General features: G+C 44.7%; 1 protein-coding gene across 1 annotated transcript in view; it reads right to left on the bottom strand.

Moving 5' to 3' along the window:
• CADPS (calcium dependent secretion activator) overlaps window positions 1-25,581 on the bottom strand; it is a 207,493-nt gene that overhangs the window by 141,467 nt on the left and 40,445 nt on the right. The window contains exons 2-3 of the mRNA XM_066327272.1: window positions 25,222-25,335; window positions 20,783-21,115 (exon numbers count right to left, since the gene is read on the bottom strand). Coding sequence (XP_066183369.1) covers window positions 20,783-21,115; window positions 25,222-25,335 — 447 coding nt within the window. The remainder of the gene's footprint in view (window positions 1-20,782; window positions 21,116-25,221; window positions 25,336-25,581) is intronic.

The raw sequence follows: 25,581 nt of genomic DNA, 5'->3' as shown, positions 1-25,581 counted from the left end.
TCACAAACTTTAGGGTTGTACTAGATTCATCGGGGAAAACATTCCCCAGGATGTAGAGCAGAGCAACCTCTCCCTGCCTCATTGTGAATCTCAGAGTGCTGCAATACATCTCTGTGCCTCAGCAGCCACTGGGGCTGCACAGGCTCTCACCCATTACATCTGCCTGTGGATGCTGGGACCTTGCCTGCTTCACCAGGTGAGGTCAAGAGGTCCACCCTTGGCCTGAGTGCTGTCTTAGATAGCTGTTCATCCTGTGAACTGAGATGATTTTCCACCAGAGCAGCTCTGGGCAGAGGTTTCTCATGTCCCCTTTGCAGCTGGCAGCAGCACTCATGGGTACTGCTCATCTGCAGAGTGCTGATGGGTCACCCAGCACAAGGTGGTTCCATGGCAAGGGCAGGCAGGTGCCAGGCATGGATCCTGTGCAGGAAAAGATCATATCTCTTCATTCCCTCTCAGTTCCCAACCTGCCTACCACCACACCCCTCCATGGCTTTGCAAGGCTGCACCATGGGGCTGAGGAAAGCTGAGACAAGCAAACTCAGCATGCATCTTTCCAGCAGGTTGTGCAAAGATACCTCCAGATTTATGTGCAATGATAAATCAAAGTAAACGAGAAACCAGATTCAGCAAAACAGGAAGGGGAAGAAAAAAGTGCTGCCTGCTTTTGCAAATATTTTGCAAGCTGTTAAGAAAAGAGATGGCAGAGCACATCCACTCTGAAGGCACGTCCTTTCCATCTGTGGCCAGAGAACTTTTGAACCCTGCAAATCCTTCTGCAAGATCATCTGTGCAAGGTGTATGACACTGAAAGGGATTGAAAACTAAAGCTGTCCAGAGGCTCTGACCTCTGAGCATGCCTTAATACCATCTTCTTATGGCATTGCATAAGGATGCTTGGAGGCGTGCGGGCAGCATACGCCGTGCTATGGCACCATGAAAGAAACTGGAGCACTGGCTGCTTGATGCTGAGGCACATCACCACATTCAGCTTGCCTATGTTTCCTTACCATAGGCTGCATTTCACATCAGTTAATGCAAAGACAATCACCTGAATTTCCTAAATATGGCAATAAACTACTATTGAGTTTTACAAGCTAGAATCAGCTATAATTAATTAGTCCCAATCCATCATGGAAGGAGGATCTACATATCCTCAAATCCTTATCTTTGATTAAAAGCTTAATGGTAGACACATTCATCACTTAATTAAAAATGGGCTTTGGCTTTTGGAACTAAAGCAAGTTGCATGAGGACCTAGTCCAGCAAAGCTGCATTACCCTGACACTCAGCAGGATTAAATGTGATGGAATAAGATGTGGGAAGATCTCCAATGGCATCCACACAATAATTGTTTTTCTGCAGAAAGCTCTGAGCAAAAAACTGGCAAAGCAGAAACTGGCCATGAAACAGCAATGTTTTGGTTCTATTATCTGCTAAATCAGCAGAAAACAAGGGAGAGTGAATGTAAAGAGAAGTTTATGGCTCCTAACTTTTTCAAGGACTAGGATAGCAAAGACTGCAGTCCTGCACATCACAGTTCATTTTTGTATTTGTGAAGTTTAGATTTATCACAGCCAGAGATCTAAAGAGACTGACCTCCTGATGTGTTTCACACTGGTTTGATGCAGCAAACTTTCCCATGAGGCTTTAATTCTTTTCAAAAGAATTAAACCTCTAGGCAGCAAATTTCCAGCACATAGAGAGGTTGCTACATGCTCTCAGTGGATGGCATCCTACAGTGGAGGTGAGAGCTGAAGCTGCTGGTCTCACCTGTGAGTAAGGATCACATTTCTCCAGGAGTTTCTGTATAGGTCATCATCAGATAGATCCCTCTTCCTTACAGCAACAGAGAACTAGAAAGGAACTGCCTTCCACTGCAGATGCAGCTATTTTAGTCCCTCTGACTTGCACCTAATATGCTGCTTACTAATTGGTATCAACTTATCAAAATACAGAGCAAAAACATCACATCTCTGAGTCCCTTTGATCAATACATAACAACTCTAAATGATTAATAAACAATCAGTATTGCTACGCTAAATTACTATATTATGCTAATTAAAAGGTCAAATCTTTGCTTTTCTTAGAGCAGTGTCCAAACATCTGTGCTCTGAGTCGAAGGTTTCAGGGAAGTTTACCTCAGAATCTCCTGCTTTCGAACAGAAGGAATATCAATCCTTACCCATATCAATCCAATCTAATCTGTGATTGCATTTCAGAAAAGCTACCTCTTTTAAAATAATTAGCATTCAACAATATGAAAAAAAGTCACAAATATGGATTGGAACTCTAGCTTCAGTAAGAGAGAACATCCGCCACCTCTCTTACTGCCTGATCCCCTCAAACGGGACCTACCCTGCCTCTGCAGAACCAGTGGCACAAAATGGATGTCTGGCATCTCTGAGAAGGGCCTTGTGGAGCTGAGAGCTGTCATGTGGGATCTAACCTCACATAATACCCTTGCGAGATGCTCTGGCGCCTGCATTAAGGATCAAGGGTGTGAGAAGAATTGAAGGAGACACAGAAAAGCAGCAAGAGACATAGGTATGAAGAAACAAACACAGGGAGCAAAAAATGTGATGCTTTTGAGAGCAGTGAGTCTGTAAGGAGGAGGAGGGATACAGCACAAGGTACCATGTGTGGGGAGAGCTTAGCAGGTGGGGCAAGTCCCTCCATGGGGTGGAACATCCTCATGGCCTTACTGGTGGGGACAGTCCAGCCCAGAAAACCATCTACACAATACAGAAAATGCTGTTATTTGTCCATATTAAATGTATGATAAATAATTTCTGTGTCCAGACATTATAACAATTACAGAATAGGATGTTTCAGCCTGGCAGCAGCAGCAGCTCCTGCCACATGAATGGACACTGCACCTCCCTCTGCACAGAGCATGGCACTGCTGCTCCCAAGCCTGCACTGGCTTTACTCTGATCAGCTCAAGCCATGGCTCTGTATGCAGCCCTGCCTGGGTAGAGGAGGATGGGCAAACAGAGGTGAGCTTTTGAGGCCCTGGGGTTTGAAGACCCTGAAAATTCCTCCTAGTCTTAGACCCACTGCCTTCCAGATCTCACAGTGATGTTCAGAGCAGGCTCTGGGACCATGGCAATAATATATACACGTAGTGTCATAAGCCTCCAATCTTCACCATGTTACCACACTGCATGGTGTGGCAACATCACATTTCCTTTTCTTCCTGTCAGGGAGCCAAATGAATCCTAAATGGCTTTCCTGACCATAACACACAGAGCACCAGCTACAGACCTCAATTTCTGACACATCAGCTGTGAAGGCAAGAAACTGCAGATAAGAGAGCATCAAGGCTTTGAGGACACTGCCAGACCCTGTGCACAGCACTAAGAACAATTAGTTTTTTCCAGACTATGCATTGCATGTAACAGAAAATATTAACTCACGTTCCAAATATTTATTAAAAGTTCAGGCATAATTAAACAATTTGCAACTGAAAATTAACAATCTAAAAATTCAGCCATGTAGACAGAGAGCAGTAAATATAACTGCAGTTAATGTAAGCTGATTTAAGTACCGCTAATACAGCAGCAACAGAAACAGGCAGTCAATCACATCCCCTGTCATTAACAGCCTTTTCCATGTGAAATATTATTATCTGAAGCTTTCAAGCTGCTCTATTTGTCCCAGTGTGTGCAGGAGAGCTGTTTGCCTACAACCTGCTCCACCTGGAGCAGAAGGACGAGGTGACAGTCTGTCCTCCAACCCCAGATGACAGTCTGCCTGCCCTATTCCCCCAGCCAAGGCTGTCCCTGCCCCTCCCACACCTGAGCCTCGGGCACCACGAGATGGGAAATGCAGCCAGGCTGCTGTGGAGCATTTTGGAGCAGTGCCTGCATCCCCAGGCTCTCCACAGGGGCTGTGTGTGAGGAGGATCCCAGCACCCTGCAGATGGGACACCAGGGCAGGAAACACACCAGTGTTGTCCTGATGGTCGTGCACTGTGCCCATGACAGTACCAACACCAGCTTTGCTCCAGTCCCACTCTGGGCTTCACCCACTGCCTCAGTGATCTTTCCCTACAGTGAGGGATAGAACTTTCAGTAGGGATAGAACCTCCACACAGAGCTTTTCCATCCCCAGTGGGCGCAGAGCTCTTTTTCACACTGCTTCACTAATTATTCTCTGTATTTAAAGCAAAGTAAAACACTAATTGCCCAACACATTCATCCTAGCCCAGGCTGGACTACCTCAGCCTTGGCACATGGCAGGATACTGAGAGGGAGCAGCACCCACCAGCCTTGAATCCTGTGGGCAGCCTGAAGGAGACGGCTGGGATGCCAGCAGAGATGGCACAGTCCTCTGCAGCAGACTTCCATGGACAACAGATTATGGATTTAAGGATGGGATGTGTGCGGGGTGGTGGGTCAGGCCCCAGTGTAGCTGCATGGGGACTCTTCCAGACAGCTCCTCTGCCAGAAACAGTGTCATTTCCTGCTTTCTGAGGAAATGTGGTTTATTTCAAACTACATTCAGCAAGGCGTGACCTTTTTCCTTTGAAATTGTTAGCAGGGCAGGAGGCTTTTGCTAAGAGAGTTAGCGAGAATACACTGGACACTCAGAGAGTATGGTATTACAGTCTCTGCTATTGTTGAAGTCCCTCGGTGCTTTCTGCATGGCAGTATTCTGAAAAAATAAGGTGATAACCTGCTCTCTGATCCCATTTCATCTGAGTCTACCCTCAGCCTTCCCTTTAGGCTTCAGAGAAGACAATGCCTTTGATATGCAAAAAAGACATGCAAGAGAATAGTGCAAAATATACATCTGGAATCCAGATGTGAGACAGAGTACAACCATGACTGCAGGTCTGCAGCAACTGTTCATTTCAGCCAACTGCTGCAGTTCTTTTTAGACACTAGGAAAAACATCAGTGAAGAGATTAAAGAGAAAAGCCATACTTGACACATTTTCATGGAATTCAGCTGCTTTTTTTTTTATTTTTTTTCCCCTTCTTCATTCTGCTCTGTAACCTGGTCAAAATTGCACTGCTAGAACCACAGTCTCACTTCAAATGAAGGTACCACCAGATGTTACCAGCAATAAACCCATGGGGATAGACACATACAGAACCTACAGCTAAAACTCTTCCCCTCTCTTTTGTATTATTAAGAAACTATTATGGAAATCAAGGGCAGGAGAGCAGTGCTCAGGGCACTAGAAAAAAAAAATAATGCATGTGTGCAACCCATAGGGTCAGATTGCTGTCCTTGCTACATACCCTCTGCATCCCCCTCTCTTTCAGTGGAGTTATAGGGAAAAACAACACAGAAAAGCAGGCTCTGACAGGACTGATGGCTCAAATGCTGAGCAGGCTGTGAAGACAGGTGAATGGAAACAAGGGAGCTCTTGCTGGGAACCAGCAAAGCTGGGAAATGCTCTGGTACCTGCCTGTGCTGCTTCGCAGGTGCAAAGGAATCATGGTTTATACTGTGACCTTGCATGAGAGCTGAAGTTTATGCTGTGACTTTGCATGAGAGCTGAGGGAATAACAAAATCATTTGGCTCACAGGCTGAGCAAAATCCACAACAGATCCCACCCTGTCAAAAAGCATTCATCTTTAGATAGTTTTCCTCCCTACATTTTTATGCAACCTTAAAAACCTAAGCTGTCCTGCTTCTAAAAGTCTCAGATCCATCTTAAAACCATTCTCCCCCTCTTTTTTAGTGGAAGTTAGAGTGGAGGGTAAAACATTGCTGAAACAATTTAACCAGTTCCTTAAAAACCTGTAAAAATGCTTCATTCAGCCCAAACGTGCCTACGTTATAAACCATGTGCAGGCTCACTCCACAGCGTGCATTTGCTGAAAATTAAGAGATGTAAGATTGCCTCTTCCATATTCCACTGGGAGAAAAAGCAGCAATCCTGTCCCATTTTTTCCAGAGCCATTTTCACACCCAGCTGAGCACCTCCCAGCTGTGCTAGATGTGCTTTCCATCACAGGTAAAATGAATGGAGTGGGTGACAAAGCAGCTGGCCCTGCAAGATACTAGCTCACGTGAGCAGGAGCCCAGCTGACAGAACGAGTACCCAAGCGTGGGGAGGAGAAAATGGGCAAGGCAGAAAATCCCATCTCAGCCTGATCACCACGCTGAGTTATTCTGGTTTATGCTGCTGGCAGCCTTCTTAACTGCACAATGACACACGCTAAAAATATTTGCCGTTTGGACTAGATTTCATGTTTAAAAATGTATAACAAATAATTACTTGTACAAGCACAAACCTTATAGCTTCTGCTTCTGAGCAGATGGGAATTTGTAACAAACTTCATCTGGCAAAGTAGTGTCCCCTCATCTGCCATCACCTCAATCTCACTGCCGTGCAGCACCAAGTGCTCCATGCATGCCAGCCCTGCTTGCTAACACGGGCAGCTCCACAGCAAAGGCTTTTGGCTGCAGGTGGCCAGGGAACAGCTCCAATCTGCCTGGCTGGAAGACTCTTTTTCAGAGCCCACCACAACTTCCATTGCAGACTAAAATGAAATACCCAGCCTAGACAAAGTTCAGTTAAATAACTGATTCTATATTCAGCAATAACACTTTCATGGTGTTCAAAACCTGCCCAGCCATGAGATGGATTCCCAGCCCAAAATTAACCACTTGCCCCTTCCTGTGCAATCTCTTGTACATTCCTAGTAAAAATTCAGCATACAATTGCTATGTTAAGGCCCAACCTTCCATTTAAACATAAGCATATCTGATAGAAAAAGATCCAGTGTATCCTTCAGGTGAGAGAAAGGCTGTCACAACCTTTGCCCAGCTCTCCCAACCCTGACTATCAGTGGCAGCCAAGAGTGGCTGCTTTGATCACAGGTTTACTGCTCCCGTACACAGACAGTTAAACATTGCTCCAATACATCTGCAAACAAATTACTTGGACCATTTCCCCAGGTGAGTCAAACTTTCAGTTCTTCCTTATCCATTCACATAACTCTCAAGACCTTTCCAACGTATTTTTATGGTACATATTCCAGAGTGGGGTATAGGAGAGGTTTTTTTGCAGCCCTATAGAAAAACAACAGGTTCTCAATGTTTCCTGGGGTACCTTCACACATGCCAAAGGCTTGGCACCATGGCTGGACACCTCAGAACACCCACTGAGGCTGTGGCTGCATCCTGTTCTCCTTGCCCATCAATGTCCTGAGAATCCTCAGCTGATGCCCACAAGCCATCAATCAGACACAAGATTTGAAAACCTTTCGCAACTCTGTCACCATCTTCTCAGGTACCTTGTTACTTTACTGCAAGTCTGACTCTTGTTTCAACACTATTTATGACAGCTTGTACTTCCTCATTGTTTTACCTTTAAGTCCTCTCCAGGGCCTCTTTTGAAGCAGGAAAAAAAATAAAAAAGAAAATAAAAAAAGAGAAAAGGGGGAGGACAGATAAAAATAAGAGCTGATTTTCCTCTAAATTTTGCTAGAGATTCTCTTGAAGGTTACACACTTGCATCCTGAGAAAACCAAGGGTAGAAAACCAAGGTGGTTTCAGATGCTGGAAAATAGGGGAGCAAACTGCTGTAGCAAGGTGGGACTGGCCCTATGTCCAGTTCAGCTGTGTCCACACATTCTCCCCAGGGTCTTCTAGAGCATCCCAGAGCAGCTGGAAAAACTCTCCACACAGATCACTGCCATCAGACTAGAGGGATCAGTTTTGCTTCTTAAGGCAGGAATCATTGCAGCCTGCAGCAGACAGCTAATTAGACTTTTGAAAGCAAATGTTCCTGTTCCTGGTTTGCTTGGTGAATTTTTCTGGGACCTTGCTGTTACTTGCTGTCAGCTGCCCTTCCCTTCTCTAGGGATCACATTGGCATAGGCCAGTTCATGTCCAGCAGAGTTTACAGCTACATCTGATTTCAAGCTATCAGTGAGCATTTACTACTTTTTCAGCAGAACTTTATTTGACTCATTTTTCTTTTCCTCTGCTCCCCAGCACCCTGGCACACCCTTTGCCAGCAGCCTCTGCACAGGGAGAGTTTTGTTATTAAAGATTCTTATGAATTCTTTGTCTTTGAACAGGAGAGATTTACTTTTGACTGATATCTGGCATCAAGTAAATTCAGGCAACAATGAAGAGAGAGAGAGACTCTCTTCTGCTGTGGCATGCTGGTATGGCAGGATGCCTAAGGGAGACAGATGTGCCTCCTGTCCTGCCCTTGCACACTGCATTGCCCTTCCCTCCATCATCCCCTGCTCTATTCCTACCCTGACTGCAGACAAGACAAAATATAAGATAGAGATACCAGGGGGAGTTCCTGGCTTGCAGTGCTTCACATGGTGCTTCACTTGATGGTGATAATCACTGATCTGGTTAAACAAAATGTATTTTGATTGTCATCATGCAGAAAATCACTCCTGTTTTGAAACACATCAGGTTTTCTCAAGATCACTGATGACAAAGCTCAGAACAGGCTCACACTCTGGTGTTACAATGCTGGCGTTTCTACTTATATGTTTAGGATACAAATAGATTTTTTTTTCATTGATGCTGCTTGTGTTTTTATCCATACAATGGATGAAATTGCAACTTCCATTATAATGGGAAAGTGCAATGATCCAAATTATCTCACTAAACGTATATTTGGCAATTTTAATTGACAGAAATAAGACTTCTACTGCCTGCCAGACATCCTCAGCTGTTTTGCACTTGCCATACATAAAGCCAGAACAAACTGGCCAATCAGTGACCCTGAATAATTGCCTGTGTTGACTGTTAATAAAGGGGATCAGGAGTTACACAGCTGGGCAAAGGACTGCACAAGAAAGGAGCAGAGTCATCTCCCAGCACTGAGCAGGGCTGCAGCTGGTACCCGTGGGGAGAACAGCAGCTCATCAATGAGCCAAACCAGTAGCAAAACCCATGTCCAGTTTTCTCCTCTTGCTTTGCTAAAGAACCATGCTGTCAGCAGGGACTTCCCAGAGGAAAGTTGTTGTAGCAGTCTCAAAGAAACTTGTGCTTCTCATTCAAATACTGCAGATGTTCATGGGAAACAGACCCTTTCCCAAACACTGCTGCTGCTGCACACTCACAAAGGGCCACTGTAACATGAAGGATCTCTGACAGCATATAAGTCAGTATTTAAGAGGGCATTGCTCTTCTATTAATTTAACTGGCATTATCCCCTCTAATTCCATTCCCCTCAAGCAGACCCAAACCACGCTTCTCTTGTCTGACCTGACCATCACTCTCCCACACAAAGTTATTTTGGAATCATTTTGACAGTGGCAGCCACAGATCCTTCAGCTAATTTACACCCAACTGATACCTAACCATCTGAGCACAACTATTCCCACCCAAAATCCACTGTTACAGAGAAAAAGGGAAAATAAAGAGAAAATCGACAAGCAGAAAGGTCAATGAAGAGCAGAGTTAGAAGGCGAATGAAAATGACTACTTAATATTTTACATTTTTCATAGAAATACAGAACCATAGAATGATTTGGATTGAAAGGAAACATAAAGATCACCTTTTTCCAACCCCTTCTGCCATGAGCAGGATCACCTTCCATTAGACCAGACTGCCCTAAGCCCCATTCAACATGGTCTTGAAAACTTTAGCAATGGGGCATCCACAGCTTCTCTGAGCAACTTGTGCCAGTGTGTGTCACCACCCTCACAGTGAAGAGTTTATTCCTGATACCTAACCTGATGCTCCCCTCTTTTACTTTAAAGTTTTCCCCCCTTGTCTTATCACTCTCTGCCTGTGTTGACAGTAATGATTTGGATATGCATGGGAAGGGAATAAGACTCAAGCTATGAGGAGATGGCGGGCACTGCCATGATGCTACACTTGGCAAATGGCATTCTCATCAGACCTAACAGGCATCATGGGACCTAATAAAATTATTGTGTCAATAATTTCTCCATGAGCAAGATCTCTGTTTTGCAGTTATTTTGTCAGTCCTGGTCTTAGTTCTGCATGCAAGTGCACGAGACTCCTGGCAATGGCAGCCAAGCACATGCCTGCAGCTCATTCCACCAGTGATGCACAACATGAGCTCTCCAACAAACTGGCACGAATATCAGCACGATAAATTACTGGTGTTGAGAAGAAATATGAGACCATTTAATTACTCCACAATTAGAATTTTATAATTTAAAACACCCAAAAGGCTTTCTCCCTGTCAAGTTTGGACTTAAGTAGGTCACAAAAGAAGATAGTTATATTTAGAAAAACTCTTCACAGAAGACAACAACTCATGGTCCTCATCCTGGGGAAAAGAGAACTCATCATTGCTGCTCCTTCTGATAAGGAACAGCCAAGGAGTAAAGCCTTACACTCCCTCCAGCATTCCACTGCAATTTGTGCTGTCTTCCAAGATCTCACACTTCTGTTGGTGACTTAATATTTTGATTTCTGGGCCCTACATTTTACATTTTTATGTCGATATCTGGAGCAAAATACCATCAACGCAGCCTTTCTCAGTTTCTCTTCCTGAGGGCTGATGATGATTGGAGATGGGCAGTTTTGCTGCCAGTACAGCTGCACACACAGGCAGCAGTCAGGCAAGATGCAGAAACAAACTGCACCCATGAGAATGAGCAGGTACTTAACCAAAATTCTGTCGGACAAAGTCTGGGTGCCTGACCTGTGGTCACTGTCTGTCACTGTGCCTGTTTCCTCCCCAGCATCTTTTTTAACTGCCAACATCATCCCCCATGCAGCACTTTCAGAAGAGGACAGCAAAATTATGCATTTGTTCTTTGTTCTCATCTATTGTGGGAAATGCCTGTAATTTTAGCTGTCTCCTCCTCTGCACATCTGAGGGATGCTTAAGGCTCAAGCCTGAGCACACAAGCAGGCAGCCTGGTTCCACCAATGCCCAGGAGCCCACAGAGTGCTGGAACCTGGCAGTGGTTGGGGCACAGTAGGGTTCAGACTCCAACCTCCAACACACACCATGCTCTCCTGAGACACCAGCACTCAGGGCTGGCATACAGAACTCTTGGGAAATGCCACTCCTGTCACAGCTATCAATGTTTCCACAAAGACTTCATGACAAATATATGACAAATAATGTGCCATCACCTCCACATTTTCTTACTGTTCTCTGTCAGAGACAAAAGAACTGGACCAAAGGCTGGCTATAACACTTGAAAAACACATGCATAGATCACTGCTGATAGGAAACATCACTACTTCCCCTGCATTAAACAATAAAATCTGTGTTACGGAGGCCAACACAGTTTTTACATGATTTTAGGCTACTATAGGGTTTTTTAAATACATGAGAAGCTGTATTAGAAGTTGTGTTGCATCCAATTCTGTATTGAACTCGCACTCTAATTTCTCAGAAACATGAGTAGAATCAGATGTTCCAGAAAAAATGTAGTGTATTGAATATGAAAACTCAGCACTGAAATTGAGGTAAGGAGCAGCTTACATAAGTTAGGGATATTGAGGCTGAGCCTTTGAAATGCATGAAATCTACTTTGTTGATTATTTCCCCATTTATAGTCAGTTCAGTGGGAACAAATATGTGCCTACTTTGATATACTTTTGAAGAAAATTCTTGGCATCTCATTTCTGCTAAGAAATATACCTATTCTCTTTTTAATTTGGTACCTTTTAGATGAAAATTGGAAGATTAACCCAGCTGTATTTTATATTCATGAAGTACTTTCTATGGCCTGATCCATTCGACTCCCAAAGTTTCTTCTGTATTAAAATTGCACTGTCTATCACATCTCAAGCTGTGACATGAAGCATTTTTCAAGTCGCATGGAACACTGGTGGCCTGAAGAATGAAACGTAAGGAGTGGAGGAAAGGATTAGTGAATAATTATTTTTTTTAATAATTCCCTTTTCTTGAAATCTGAACACAATATGGACTGCAAAGAAGCAGCCTTGAGGAAACCACATCTTACAGAAATAAGATTAGAGAAAATCGAGTAAAATATTAATGTAGAACTTTCAAAATATTCCCTTAGTGGATGATGTATGTCAGAAGAATGATCTCTCTATATAACATGATAAAAAGAAAACCAAAAGAATAGCATGTAACCTTAGGCTAGCAGAGCTCAGTGGGAACCAGTCCAAGCTCTCTGACAAGACATTGCGTGCTGAAATGAAGGCCCTGAAGCTCTAGCACAAGCCAGCATGACCATGTATAACCCCCACTATGTGCAAGTATGACTGTATCTTTCTATTTTGCTCCTAAGATAGGCATCAAAAGTTCCCCAGGAAGGTAATCACTGATAAAATACATGAGCCAGGATTGAAGTGCTGCAAAGCATTGAGATTTTCACGTGGAATTCAAATTAGATTTAAAGACCTACGTGCAAAATTAAATTCTAGTGGCTCCATTGTATTTCCAGCTAAAAGGAAGAGGAAGAGAAAGAGAGGCATTAACATAGTGCAGGGTCATGCACCAGTTATGTCTTATTAAGTATTCCAGCCTTCCTTAAGATAAGCATCACATATGGGTTCTTTTGCAGCTAGCAGTTCCTTGCTTAAAGAGAGAGAGGTCTGGATAACACCCCTTCTGTCTCCCAAGGCCTCCTGGGCTGATTGACAGGAACATGTACTGCAGGGAACAAATGCTGCTCAAAGAAAAAATAAGATTATGTTCTCCAAAAGGGGCCAGTGGGGGCATTTCTTTGTCATGTCTTCTGCTCATCATCTCTGGTTGAGGGAAAGACAAACAGGAGGAGTGACATTTTCCTTTCCTAATAAGACACAGTCCACAATGTCTCTCCACATTGAGAAACTGGTTTTTATGTACAGTGGCTTGCACTGAATTCAAAGTTAGGGAAGCAAGAGAGATTGCTCAAAATAAAGACAGTATTTTGAGAGTCAAGTCCCATCTCTGGAGACCTTGGAACCAGACTCCATGGAAGCCAACTCAGAAACTGTACTAAACTGTACTCTAGCCTATCTCAGTTGCATTTTATGTTGGCTTGTTGTTTTTTTTTTTTTTTTTTTTTTTTGGTTTTTTTTTTTTTTCAGGGAGAGATTAGCAATGAACATTTAATTTTTATGTAGCACACTTAGATATCACTCCTTCTCCCCAACATTTGGCTTGGCTCCTCCTTGGGCAGATCCACCAGGTGTTTTGAGGCTGGACTACCCTGCACAGTGGCAACGGACTCCATGGGATCACTGGGGTTTTCAGTCTAAAGTGCTTTTTTTTAAATCAGCAACTTCCTGTCCACTTGCTCCCTCATTTTCCAGTCTCCCCTCTGCCAACACCACTGGAATCTGTACTTTGTGCCATCCCCAATCTCCTCTCCACTGAAATGGTTTCAAGCTGTAACTCCCCAATATTGTCACACTTAGTGATGCTCAAGGACTCTCCTACTTCTCAAGCTTTTGCAAAACCTTCCCCACCACTTCAGCATCTCCTTGCACAACTGTGTCAGAAAGCGTCCATCTTCCCAACCCCCACTCTGCTCAGAAGTGGAAGCCAGGCACTTGCAGTCAAAGTCATGCCAACAACTATATTTTCAATGAAAGAACAGAAAGAGCAGTCATTAAATAAAGGGGCTAAGGTAGATTGGAAATGTCAAATCATCAATATGATGTTTTATAAGGTAACCATGGTTATTTTTTATGCAGTCCCTTGCAGCATGAACACAGATGATGAAAAGTATTCATGGGTCAACTGAAATAAAAATGAATGAAAGATATCTTGATGATAATTCAAGCCTTAAACTGCAAAAAATTAATCAGTCCACACAGACAACAAAAAGCGTTCAGCTGATGCTGCACCACAAAAACACCTCATTAATTAGATGAGGGTAAAAAAGGGGTTTTATCATTTCACATATGATGAACATCTTGAAAATCACCCTGATTTTTGCTCTAATATATCTGCAGGGATCCACATTGCTGAAGCAGGAGTTGTCCACATGCCTCTGGATGAAGTACAACTGTTTCTAACTCAATGTGTACAAGCCGGTGGAAGGCAGAGGAAGGGGGTCCCAGAGTGCTGCAGCCCTTTATGCAGCCCAGGGGTCACTCATGGGCTGTATGTATACGTGATTCTGCTCTACTGCTGCTTCCTGAGAACGTTTGGCATGATCTTCCCTGAGCTCTCTTGGTGGCTCTTACCTTGCTGGCAGGTGATGTCACCCCTTACAGAAAAAGCAAGGGAGCAGATAGGAAGTGGGGGACAGGAAATGGTGAGGGTGCCCAGTTGTGACAAATCACAGAATCTTAAAAGAAGGCTTCAGCTCAGGAGTCCTCACAGACATCTGCAGGAAATAATGAATTAAACCCTTTCCCAGAGCCCCTAGAAGAGGGGCTCCAGCAGCCAAGATGTTTCGCATGGCAGCAGAGAGCTGAAGTAAGAGTCTGCTCCTCTACTCCAGAATCTGTCTGGATGCTGAAACCATTTTCTGTCCCCTAAATAATACACCATGACAGGCCACTGCTTGTTTTGGTGGAACAAGTGACATTTGTCTAGGCTGTGAACAGGCAGCCACACCCCTAAACCCAGAGGGAAGGCTGGCAGGAGGTAGGGTGGGAAGGATTTATTGCAGAAGAGTTCTTCAGGCTAATAAACATCTCTGGTTAGTGTTAGAAGAAAACTGAATTCTCCTCTGCAAGTCTTCACTACTGTTGCATGACATAATTTCTCTGCTAGATACATGCTCTTTGGATGCACATTTTGGCCTGGTTTCTGTAAAGGGACTGAAAACCAGAAGTCCATAGAAGGGCCAGAACTGGAAGTTCCAAGTACACGAAAACACATCCCCAACTGGCAGCTAACAGGGTTAAAACACCCTCTGATTAAATGAAAGCATCTTTAATTAGTTTAATTGACCATGCTTCAGCCAAGACCATCTGCTCAGCAGTATTTGCCTGCTCTTTGCAGGAGCGATTGATCAGCCATAGCTGGAGAATACAGCATTAGGCTACATCAGATTTATTTTGTTTAATAGAAGAACTAATTTGCTTTAAATTTAATTACAGGGGCCAAGATTGCTCTCTAAGTCCGTAACAGCACATAACATAAGCTGATCCTACAGCTAATGGGTGTACATGTAGGTCCACACATGTCTGTGCAAATCAGATGCTGGATGATGACAGCTTGGGTCCCACCCTTGCAGGGAGTGATCTCTGCATTGTCCTCCCCAAAAGGCACTGTGGCACACTGGTGGGCTGGCAGGCCCACCCTGCTCTCTGCCCTGCCATGTCCCTCCAACTGGCTGAGGTTTTCCCTGCAGCTGTCATTGGATGGTGGAGCTAACAGATGTCCCATCTCAATCACCTCTCTTGCTCCAAATTATAGGTATCAAACAATGCATCACACAGAGAGTCACTGTTTCTGCACCACCTGGAACCAACAGGGACAATCGTGGCACCTCTCTGTACCTCCTGGGTAACCTCCATCAGCAAACCCCTGCCAAAGGATGTGTCTGACAACCGAGGCAGACACCACCCTCTCCCCTTCCCTGACATTGCACTGTCCCTCTCAGTTTCTCTGCCTTCTCATGCCAAAATCATACCTCAAAACATTGCATGCTGAGCTGATGGAGAAGGGCAATCGCCCCTCCTCCCAAAAGGACCATGTGTGTATCTACATTGTGCTGTTATGACAGGAAGATTTCATTCACTTCCCAGCGCTTTTTCCTTTTTCAATTTCCCACTGGGCACTAAATCACGGCAGGCTCAGGGAGATGCTCGGGCCCTGACAGGAAGCTGCAGCTGCTGCTGGCTGCTGCAGGAGTAATTACAACTCTGCAGAAGGCTCCAGGCTGCCATTTCTGTTTCCATGGAAATAAATACAGAATTACTGAAAACAGACCATGATGCTTTATCCATTTGGAGGCTTTTGATCATCTCTAAACCACTTTAACCCATTTTTATTGGTCGTGGCTTTGTTTTAAGTGGGGGGGAGAAGGCAGGGAAGGGATGATGCTTACAGTGTGAAAATAGGTGGAGCGACCAAAAGGAGTTTCAAAGAGTGAAAGAGGGAGGAATAAAACCCATTAGGTAAGGCTGATGCCCTGGGGATTTGCAAGGGGGAGAGCAATGCTGGCCACAGCTTCTGGTTGTCTGTGGCATACGCATCCAGCCTTGGGGAGAGGAGCCCACGAAGGCTCATTGGTTCTTGCCTGCAGCCCCACAGCAGTCCCAGCTCACCATCACCATCCTCAGGACAGGGGGATTGTTTTTGTAGGGGGCTGTCTGTTTGTAGGGGGCTCTGGGGTCCAAGTAAACCTCCCACCCTTTCAGAGGGGTCATTAGAACCAGAGCTAATAGTTAAATGCTCAGAACTGCAGATAGATATTTCACAGACATCGAGCTTCAAGATAAAGCTAGAATAAAAGGGAATTGCTTGGTGTTCTTTAAGCGGGGAGGGGAGCAGAAGGGAGTAATCTGAGCCTAAACCCCTGAGGCCCTGAACTGAGGGGACAGAGATATGCACAGACAGGTAACTCCACGCTTTGCACGACAATCCTGGATTCAATGCTCATTGCAAGGCATGGCTGGGAATTCTTCATCACAACAAACTAAATAAAATACTTGGTCTGGCGAGAATACACACAAATCAAACGTTTATTCTGAGGTGACCTCAGCCTTCATCTCACTGTCTGAGCTGTCACAGTGCCTCACATGAGTTTCTCCCCCTACTTGGGCTGCAGCATCCAAGTACCACTACAGCTTCTCTGCAAACAAAGATTGAAGAAATATTTTTAAGGAGATGTCTCCAACTTTCAGCTAAGTCAGCAAAGTCAGCCCATGCCACGTGCTTGGCACACACTGGGTACATGATGGCTGTGTGACCATGTGCCAGGCACATGATTGACACACGTTGGGCGTGTGACGGGCACATGAGGGGCTCAACACACTAGAGCAAGTGAAGAAACCAAGTTTCCTGGTAGAACCACAGGAAGTGCAGAGATGAGAGAGGGGCAGAAGGCAAAACATCACCTCAGCGAATCATTTCTAATACTGACTTGAGCTAAAATCAAACACTTGAGTCAGTTTTTTTTTGGCAGGGGAACTTTCTGCTATGTGAGAAATGTCAGCCTTTGGACATAGTGTCCTAATTCAGCTGCGAAAATAAATGTCAAAACAGTGAATTCTAGTTTTAAGCCAACTCCGTTTGAGAAAATTTGGGTTGAAATGTTACCTAGTTAAAATCACAGGGCCCCAAAACTTATGAAACAATTCCAGTTGCACTGGTGAGAAGTCTTCATGGCTTTACAAGAAATAGCCACCAGACAGCAATGAGGCCTGGTGTGTGTTGCAGCCCACCCACACATGCATACTTCTCTGATGTTTTGCCTTCTACACGGATGGACAGAAATAGATGCTGAAAAACCACGACCATGTATTATCATCACTCAGCAGGTTGGACATGCCTATATTTAGTTATTTGCTTTCATATCTTACATCTAAGGGAATTATGCTTAGCACAGGTTATTTTACCACAGTATATGGGACAGGCCTGGGAAAGAAGAGGAAGTCTGGCTGTGAATCCTGAGAGTTCAGGCAGCTCTGCAGGGAGAGCCTGCTCTTTCTCTGAAGCAGGAGGATGGACTTGCACAGCTCATCACAGACATGATCTGAACATCTGCTCCTGCTGCAGGATTAACTGAACAGCACTGTGCCAGCTCGGGCTCATCTCACTGTAGCTAAAAAAGACTTCCAAACACAGCTTGAGACAGAAAAGTAAATCACTGCCCTATGGCTGGGAAAGAACAAGACAGGGAGAACGCCACAGCCTGGTTTTCAGAGATGCTCTGAATTCAGCCTTCATGAAGGTCAGCAGGAAATAGAGTACCCTAGGAAATGCCAACTGCAGCAAGAACCCAAGTTTGGAATTGCCCAGCATGTACAGAAAACAGCTCCTCTAGTACTCTTCCACAGCCACAGGTTAATTACAAAGCAGAAGAGCTAAATTTAAGTCTTGCCAACAGGTTCTGGACCAGAAAGCCCAGACTGAAACACATTTGTCCCTCCACCACATCTCTCACACAGCAGAGGAGCTTGCTTCTGGAGCCAGAGATGCTCAATTCCCATGCTGACTCCAGTGGAGCAGAAACATCAAGCCACGTGGCATGTGTTATGCAAAAAGCGCAAGATTCTGTATTATTTAAAATGTTCTAGTCAGAGCTTGTGCTTAACAACACTGTAATCTTCACAACTATGCTGCTACAACACCACTTCCCATCTTTGTTTCCTAAAAGCCTTTCCTACTGCATTAATACCTTGCTATCAATAACTGCTATCTCAGATCCTGCTAAATCACTGCTGTCACATTAAGAATACACTTATCTCATGCCACCTGGGGATACTGTATTTAAAAAATCTCTTTAGAAATCATCCTCCTGCACAAACAAAATATTATCTCAGAAGTGAATGGAAATGCAGTCCCAGTGATGCAATCATTATGCAATTAGTGTGATGTAACAGGAGGCTGCATAGAGAAAGCTTCTACTTTCAGACCACAGAAGTACCAGCAGTGTTTGGGGCCCTCAGCACCATTCCTGCTCATGCTTTCAGAGGTCAACTAGGCAAAGCGTTGTCACCCTTTGCCTCTTTGCACAGCCTCTGGGCAATTTCACCCTGCACACCAAGGCAAGGGAGAGCACAGACCAGCGAGGCCCTTCACAGAAGACAATGGGCTTTGCTTTTCTAATTACAGGTGACTGACTGATAAACGGCTTGAACAGCACAGTGCTGCCACTCTGGAGAGTGATGGCATTCAGACAGCCTGCCAGGGAAAAGGCTGCTTTTCCCCATTCCTCTCATGCATGGCAGACAAGCACAGGTCAAAAAAAGTGTAGCTCATACCATACCAAATTACCACTGCTACCCCAAACAGACTGGCTGCAAGCAATGGCTGAGTCCCTGGGGAAAGAGTAAAGGTCAACAGCAATTTCAGTGCTTCATGGCAAGAGAGAAGTACAAAGTGTCTGGCCAGAGAGCTCTAGAGACCCTGCTGGTATGGCCTAGATGACATGAGCACAGGTAGCATCAAAAAAAGGGTCCCCAGAGCAAAGCCTGTGGTTTCCCTGGGTGCTCACTGCTGCCTTCCCTCTGCAGAGGGAGAAGGAGCAGCAGTGACCTGTTCCCCATGGGACAAGGTCCCACCCCACAGCACTTTAACCACTCCTACTGCATCCCTGGAAAACACCCAGCTGCTCAACGACTTGTAGCTTTTTGAGGTGTGCATTGCACAAAGGGCTTTCCTGTCTGAACAGCTAATCCTCACTATCCAGGTATTAAAACCCGAGTAACTTCCATGCTAATTCTTGCTTTCATCAGAAATTATGTCTTCCTGTAAAAGCTTAAATAACAGGTTTACTGCCTCCAAGCATTAGAAAAGACCCAGAATTAAATCCTCCACTTTCAGATTAAAACCAGCATACATGTAGGAAAAAGATTGCTTGATGCAACAGGGCAATTTTCAGGAAGCAGCCTCTGGGTTCATGGTGTCAGAACCAGAAAGGTTCTAACAAGCAGAGATCACAAAACAGGGCAGCTGTGATCAAACACTGTTTTCTGCATTAGTGGGAAGCACAAACCAGGAGGGAAGGATCACACACACACTCACAAAAGCCACCCTGGTCCTTAGCAAAGCACAGGTCAAGGGAGAATGAGAGACACAGGGCTGGAGTTGGTTTAAGTTAAAAAGAAACTAAAACATGGCAGAACTGACTCAGTTCTTGACACATCACTGAAAACATTATGGTTTTGATTTTAAAGAATTCTTCCAACAGAGTATGGAGGCACAAAATCTGAGTAAACACAATTTATGAGGGCCACTGCAGGTTTTGCTGTGAAGACTCATTACTCAGGGACATTTATTATCCTCTCCCCACGCTGCCATTAAGGTCTGAGATGAAGAAGAACAAATGCAAGATAACCAAGTTCTTTACAGGGGTAAAAACAGATCAAACATAATTCCCTGTGTCTTAAAAAGAATTGGAAATGTCTAGACAGAAGACAGACAAAATTGGTCTCAAATGTATTCACTTCAATAAGAAGCTGAAGCCCTGAATTACAGGGAAAAGACTGAGGTCTGCTCCTCCTCCAAAAACTTTCCACACCTTACTCTCTCCATGACTCTGGCATCCTTTATCCCGCCTGTGATATTTATATCCAATAGCAGGGGACTGTAATCTGGGTCACCAGCAGTCTGGATAGCCACTGACAGCCCTCAGCAAGAGCTGCTGGAAACACAAACAGCACTGCAGAGTCCCAGCTACGCAACTCCGGAGAACTGGCCCTTCTGGGTAGAAACAGATGAATGGGAAAGGTTTTCAAGTGCAAGCAGAGGTACCCTGAAGTCATGGGGGTTTGGGATGCCCTTTCCTTCCACCACAGGCATGCAAGTATCACAGAGCTCTCTCTACTTAAGGAGAACCTGTATAACCTCACTGGGCAGGTCTGCATAAGCCACCCACCCCAGGGTCTCCTGGGATCTGATTACTGATATCTCAGGATGTAAGAACCTCTGTCATCTACAGGAAGGGCAAATAAGCCACAGGCAAACAGCCCATTTAACCACCTCAAAGACTGGCTCACTCAGATAGCAGAGGTGAGGAATAAAATTTTCCCATCTCAGTAATCCCATGGAATTGCACAAAAAAAATGAGCATGAGAAGGAGACTCACTTGGATAGCCAGAACAACACCGGCAGTGCAGAAGTTCCACCATAAACCAACCCCCACCTTCTTGGCAGAAGTTCTCTCCAAGAGTCTGGTCAGACACAACATTTCCAAATCATAACAGCAGTTATTTCCCAGTGGCAAGCCTTCCCCCAAAAACCCTGTTCCATTCCCACCTTACCTGACACGCATTGTACAGAAGCTGATGCTCAAATTTCTTAATCCCCAGAATGTTCTGGAACATCTCATAGAGCTGCTCCTTGCTGAGAATGAGCTCCGAGGCAGCACTCGCTGTCATCCTGGCCTGTTGCTTCCGGGGATCCTCCTCCCCACGGTAAATAGCATCAAACTTTGCCATCCAGGAGCTCAGCACTGTCTCCTTGCTGAGGCCATCGATCTCTGGCAGGCTGCGCACTCTCTTCTCAATGTGCTTCTTGAAGACCTCCCGGGAGTCATTGGCTGAGCACCCTCCGCTCTGCACCATCCTGGCAACACGGTCGCTTTTCAGGAACACCTGCAAAGAAAAGGATGATCTCAAATGGTGCCAGTTAAAAAAAAAAATAAAAAAAACCCTCAAGTATCACAAAAGGTGGTTTCGCTGCTGGGAAGCTGCTGATTGACTGCCAGGACGTTCTCCGACTCCTCACTCGACCACCACATGTTGCCAGAGGTTTCAGCTGTACTTTGGGAAGAGTAATGGAATCAGGTGAAGCTTCTGCTTTGCCTCCACTAAAATGAAATATTTTGATGTAATCAGGACTTGATGTGATGTTATGGTCACACCTCACTAGATACATAAATGCTGATTGGGAATGCAGGATTTTATTTTGTTTCATCTCATGCTTTAATAAGGAGTTTTTGTAGTTAGGTGAACTACATTCACCTAACCAAGTTCTGCCCTAGTAGAGGGAGTGGACTTATCTTACTGAAGCCAACAGCACTGCACAGGATTTATTCTGGTAGCCAGACCCCTGGGAAACCTCTGCAAGGACCAGGTTTACATTCTAATTCTACTACACCAGAGGAGATCCTTGCTGTCTGCCCTGCTGTCACAGGAGTGAGAAGTGCAAGATGGTTCTGCTTGGCTTGAGCCTTTGCAGATATGCAGGGCACTGACAGCAGGAAAAAGGGAGGCAGAAGACATTTCATAAAAATGTTCTTCCCACTGCAAGAGCAGCAAAAGGGTCAAAACATGACAGACTCCTACAGGCCACAGATGTCTTGGGAGCAGCACAGAGCTGAAGGGCTAGAGAGACAGAGGGATATTGTGTTGGCTCTCCTCTTCCAAGCCCTGAACAGAGAAGAACAGACAATATCCAATAAGAAAAGTACTGTTTTATTAATAATGCTGAGAACTGATGAATACAGCAGCTTGTGAAGAAGCTGTGCCCTCACAGGGGTGTATCTGTCGGCTCTCAATAATTAAAGAGCTTGAGGGTGACCAAAGGACATGATAGATTTTTTTTTTTAATATACCATTCAGCAACACAGTACTCCATGTTCCTAGATGCTTGATGGCACAGGCATCTGTTGGCAGTAATAGTGGGTTTTGTCCAGGGACCAACCAAAAATGATGCTGAGGAAGAGCTGGGCTGTTTTCTTCCAATATCAGCATGAGAGCACTTGCTCCCTGCAGACAAGGCAGGCAGAAAGCCACCAGCAGCCTTTTCAGACCATGCTGAAATAACAGCAGTGTGTGTTTCATTTCCTCGTGGAGATTAAATATGAGTGATAAAGCCCCAGGTGTGTGGAGGTGTGTTCAAGTAATGGGTGAGAGCTATCAAGAGCCAAGCTCCTGATGCAGCCAAGGAAATTACTGACTGCAGGAAATGGTGGGAGGTCACAGTGACCAGCCCCACTGCAACATCCTGGGCTCCCATGTCCCCTCATCCATGCCAGGTGCCCAGGCCTGAACCAGTGTGATGGTGCTAATGACTTCCAGTACCTGCCAGCACTAGTGGCTGTTGTTTTCCTGGGTCCTCACCCCCAGCATCACGAGCAGTGGGATGTGGCCCATGTGGGAATTTTTCCTCCCTGGGTGTGGAGCAGCAGCCAGCAGAGGAAAGGAAGGCTGCAGCTGACAGGGAGAGGCAGGCATGGGGGAGCACCAGTCAAGACACAAAGCAGCAGAAACCATGAATAAGGAAGATTAAAAAAAAAAGATTTAAAAAGGTGTTCTGTCCTGTTTTCTCTGGAAAATACCAGGTGAATTGCCTAGCTGTAGGACTGCTTAGTAGGGTTGCCAGGAGTCAAGAATTGCCTAGAACAAAATCCTAGCACAGGTGCACACTGAATCTTGCAGGAGAGAACTGACCTCCAGGAGCTGGGTCAGGCATCTCCTGCCACACCCACAGACGAGCTCACCACGCCACTGTCCCTGTCTGGCCACAGCAGAGTGGAAATGGGTCTAATGGAGCCCTTCCATCATATGCACTGAAGTGACTGCTGCAAAAAGTGCTGGTGACAGACAAAGCTTTACTCATTAGAAGTCAAAGGACCTGAGAAAAGCTCCCCTGCAGTGTGTTGGAGTATGCTGGGCCTGTCTGCACACACGGGTCTGCAGCATTCCTGCAGGCACAGCAGTGCTTTGCAGAGCAGCAGCAGATCCCTCAATTTTTTAATTTGATAGCAGCCTGTGAGCTAGCCTAAGACTGACAACCACATGCTTACCCTGACAGCCAGAATTAACAGCAAAATGTGGCCATGCAAACTCATTCAGGGCAACAGCAAATGCATTTCTGACCTACAATGTCACCCTTACCTTTTTTATTCTGCAAAAATCAGTCATTCCCAGTTATGGGAATGCACCATTAATAAGTGGACCTTTTAGAAACATCAGCTATGTCCTGTACAGAGGTTACCAATTTCAGCTGTGTTTTCCAATCCATCTTGCAGATTTATAAATCGATAAATGCTGATTTCTAGATAGCACCCAGAAGAATGACAGTTAATTGAATAAAACTGAGATTTGCAGGAGCTGAGATAAGGATGTGCACAATGTGCATGATTTGCACAATGGATCAGCCAAGGGGGACATGTCTCTGCAGAGCAGGAAGGGAGAACATTCTCAGCAGGGAAAACTGCTCAGGCACTGAGGGGCAGAGGCTTTCTGTGGCAAGGCTTTGCCTTGTGCCACTGCAGCTGGTGCCAAGGAAGAGCCACAGAGGCAAGCTTCAGCTGCATAGAAGCTGAAAGCACGCAGCCATCAATTCAAGACCAACAGCTAAAAAGAAAGTTGTGCTAAAGGACACAGAGTGATGCATTACACTTTACGTGGCCTGTTTTAAGCAGGACAGAGGCAGTGGAGGATCCACTTGAAGACATGGGCTTGTGTACATTCTAGTGCTAATCTACTGCTCTTTTTCAGTTTGATAACATGGGGCATTTATACAGCATAGGACTTCTGGAGCTGACAACACTCAGCCAGACCCAGCAGTGAAACGGGTATGTATTTCTCCTGGTTTTAAGCAGTTTCCTTTTCCTGCCCAATAATCTTATCTGAACAGATTATGCTGCTTTGGCATCTGAAACACAGCTCACTCCATCTTGAAAACTTGCTTTGAGAGCACCTCTTCAGTGAAGCTGTGATGACCCCTTGGTAATTTCTTTTCTGATAAAATAGGTAAATGACTCTAAGTTTCCTTCCTGTACAGAGAACTATTGAACAGGAACTACTAGACTGGTTTAACAGAGTTAATCCAGAGATAATTTGTGCTTTCCTTACACAGAAGCAGCTGTTGTCATATCCTATAGAGTTAAATTTCTCTTCAGTTTTAGTATCTGATTTCGGTACCTACTTAGATTGCACTTCTAGAGAAATATTTTATGTAGGCAATTCAAAATCTTTACCTTCTATGACAGAATAGCTCTAGGGAGAAAGAGAAGTGGTTTTCAGAAAGGGTAGCAAAAAAATAAACAACACTCCTCATAGAAATGACAAGCACTGATTTCTTTCAAAACCAGAAACTCTTTCCTTCTAAGCAGAGATATAAAAGGCTGCATTATGGGCTGCATACAAAGAGGTGCAAGAAGACGGATATACATAATTATTCTTTTGCACAATTATGAATGATGTTTCATCTTCTCTGGTATCATCTAGTTTTGTAGATAGACATCCTCCTCACTCTCCCTCTTTGCTTTGCAGCACTTGTCAGGCCAAAGAGAAAAGACAAGACTCTTGCTGAAAATCCCAAAGTCAATTGGACACAATGCAAAAGCTTCAGCAAGAACTGAATGTGCTGCCCAGATTTCTCTTGGTATTTTCACAGGGAGCACATGTGTTGATTTTACTGATTTTACTACCCTCCCTGTTTTAGAATACATTGTTTAAAAGTATCAGGAAATTATTTTTCAGCCCAAAGGAAGGGCAGTTTTCTCCATAAACAAGCTATAAGGAAACAACCACGGCATAGGGTTTGCTATGGTTGTTCCATAGTTTACATTCAAACCCTGAACCTCCAAAACACTGTGATGCACCAGACATCAGACAGAAGCCACTTTGCACTTGCCTTTGCTTCATACTGTGTGATAATGGACAAACCATTAGTTCAGAATTCAACGCCATCTGTGAATAGGGGATAGGACAGGGATTCATAAGAGCATTGCATTGTCTCTCCTTACCTCATAGTAGCTCTGGACAGCATTTATAAATGCTTCATCTGCCACAATCTGGGTTTCTCCATTGAGAAAGGCCTGGAAACGATCTTTGATTGTCTGGAGCTGCTGCTTGCTTATCTGTAAAACATGCCAAAAGAAAAAGACTCATCAAAAAAGGTTTATGTATGAGGAAAAAGCCCAGTAATTGATCTGCAATATGGTATTGGGGTGCTTATGGCATGCATTTCTGCTCTCCTTTGGGGACAGCAGCAATAGCTGAGGAACCAGCCACACATAGGTACATACACACATGTACTCTGCAGCCTGGCGAGTTCATTCATGCACCTGAAGTCACCCTGAACATAATTTCTAAACAATTCTGCC

The sequence above is a fragment of the Sylvia atricapilla genome, chromosome 11 (assembly GCF_009819655.1).
Source record: "Sylvia atricapilla isolate bSylAtr1 chromosome 11, bSylAtr1.pri, whole genome shotgun sequence".
Lineage (NCBI taxonomy): Eukaryota > Metazoa > Chordata > Aves > Passeriformes > Sylviidae > Sylvia > Sylvia atricapilla.
This window is presented reverse-complemented; position numbering and strand designations above follow the sequence as displayed.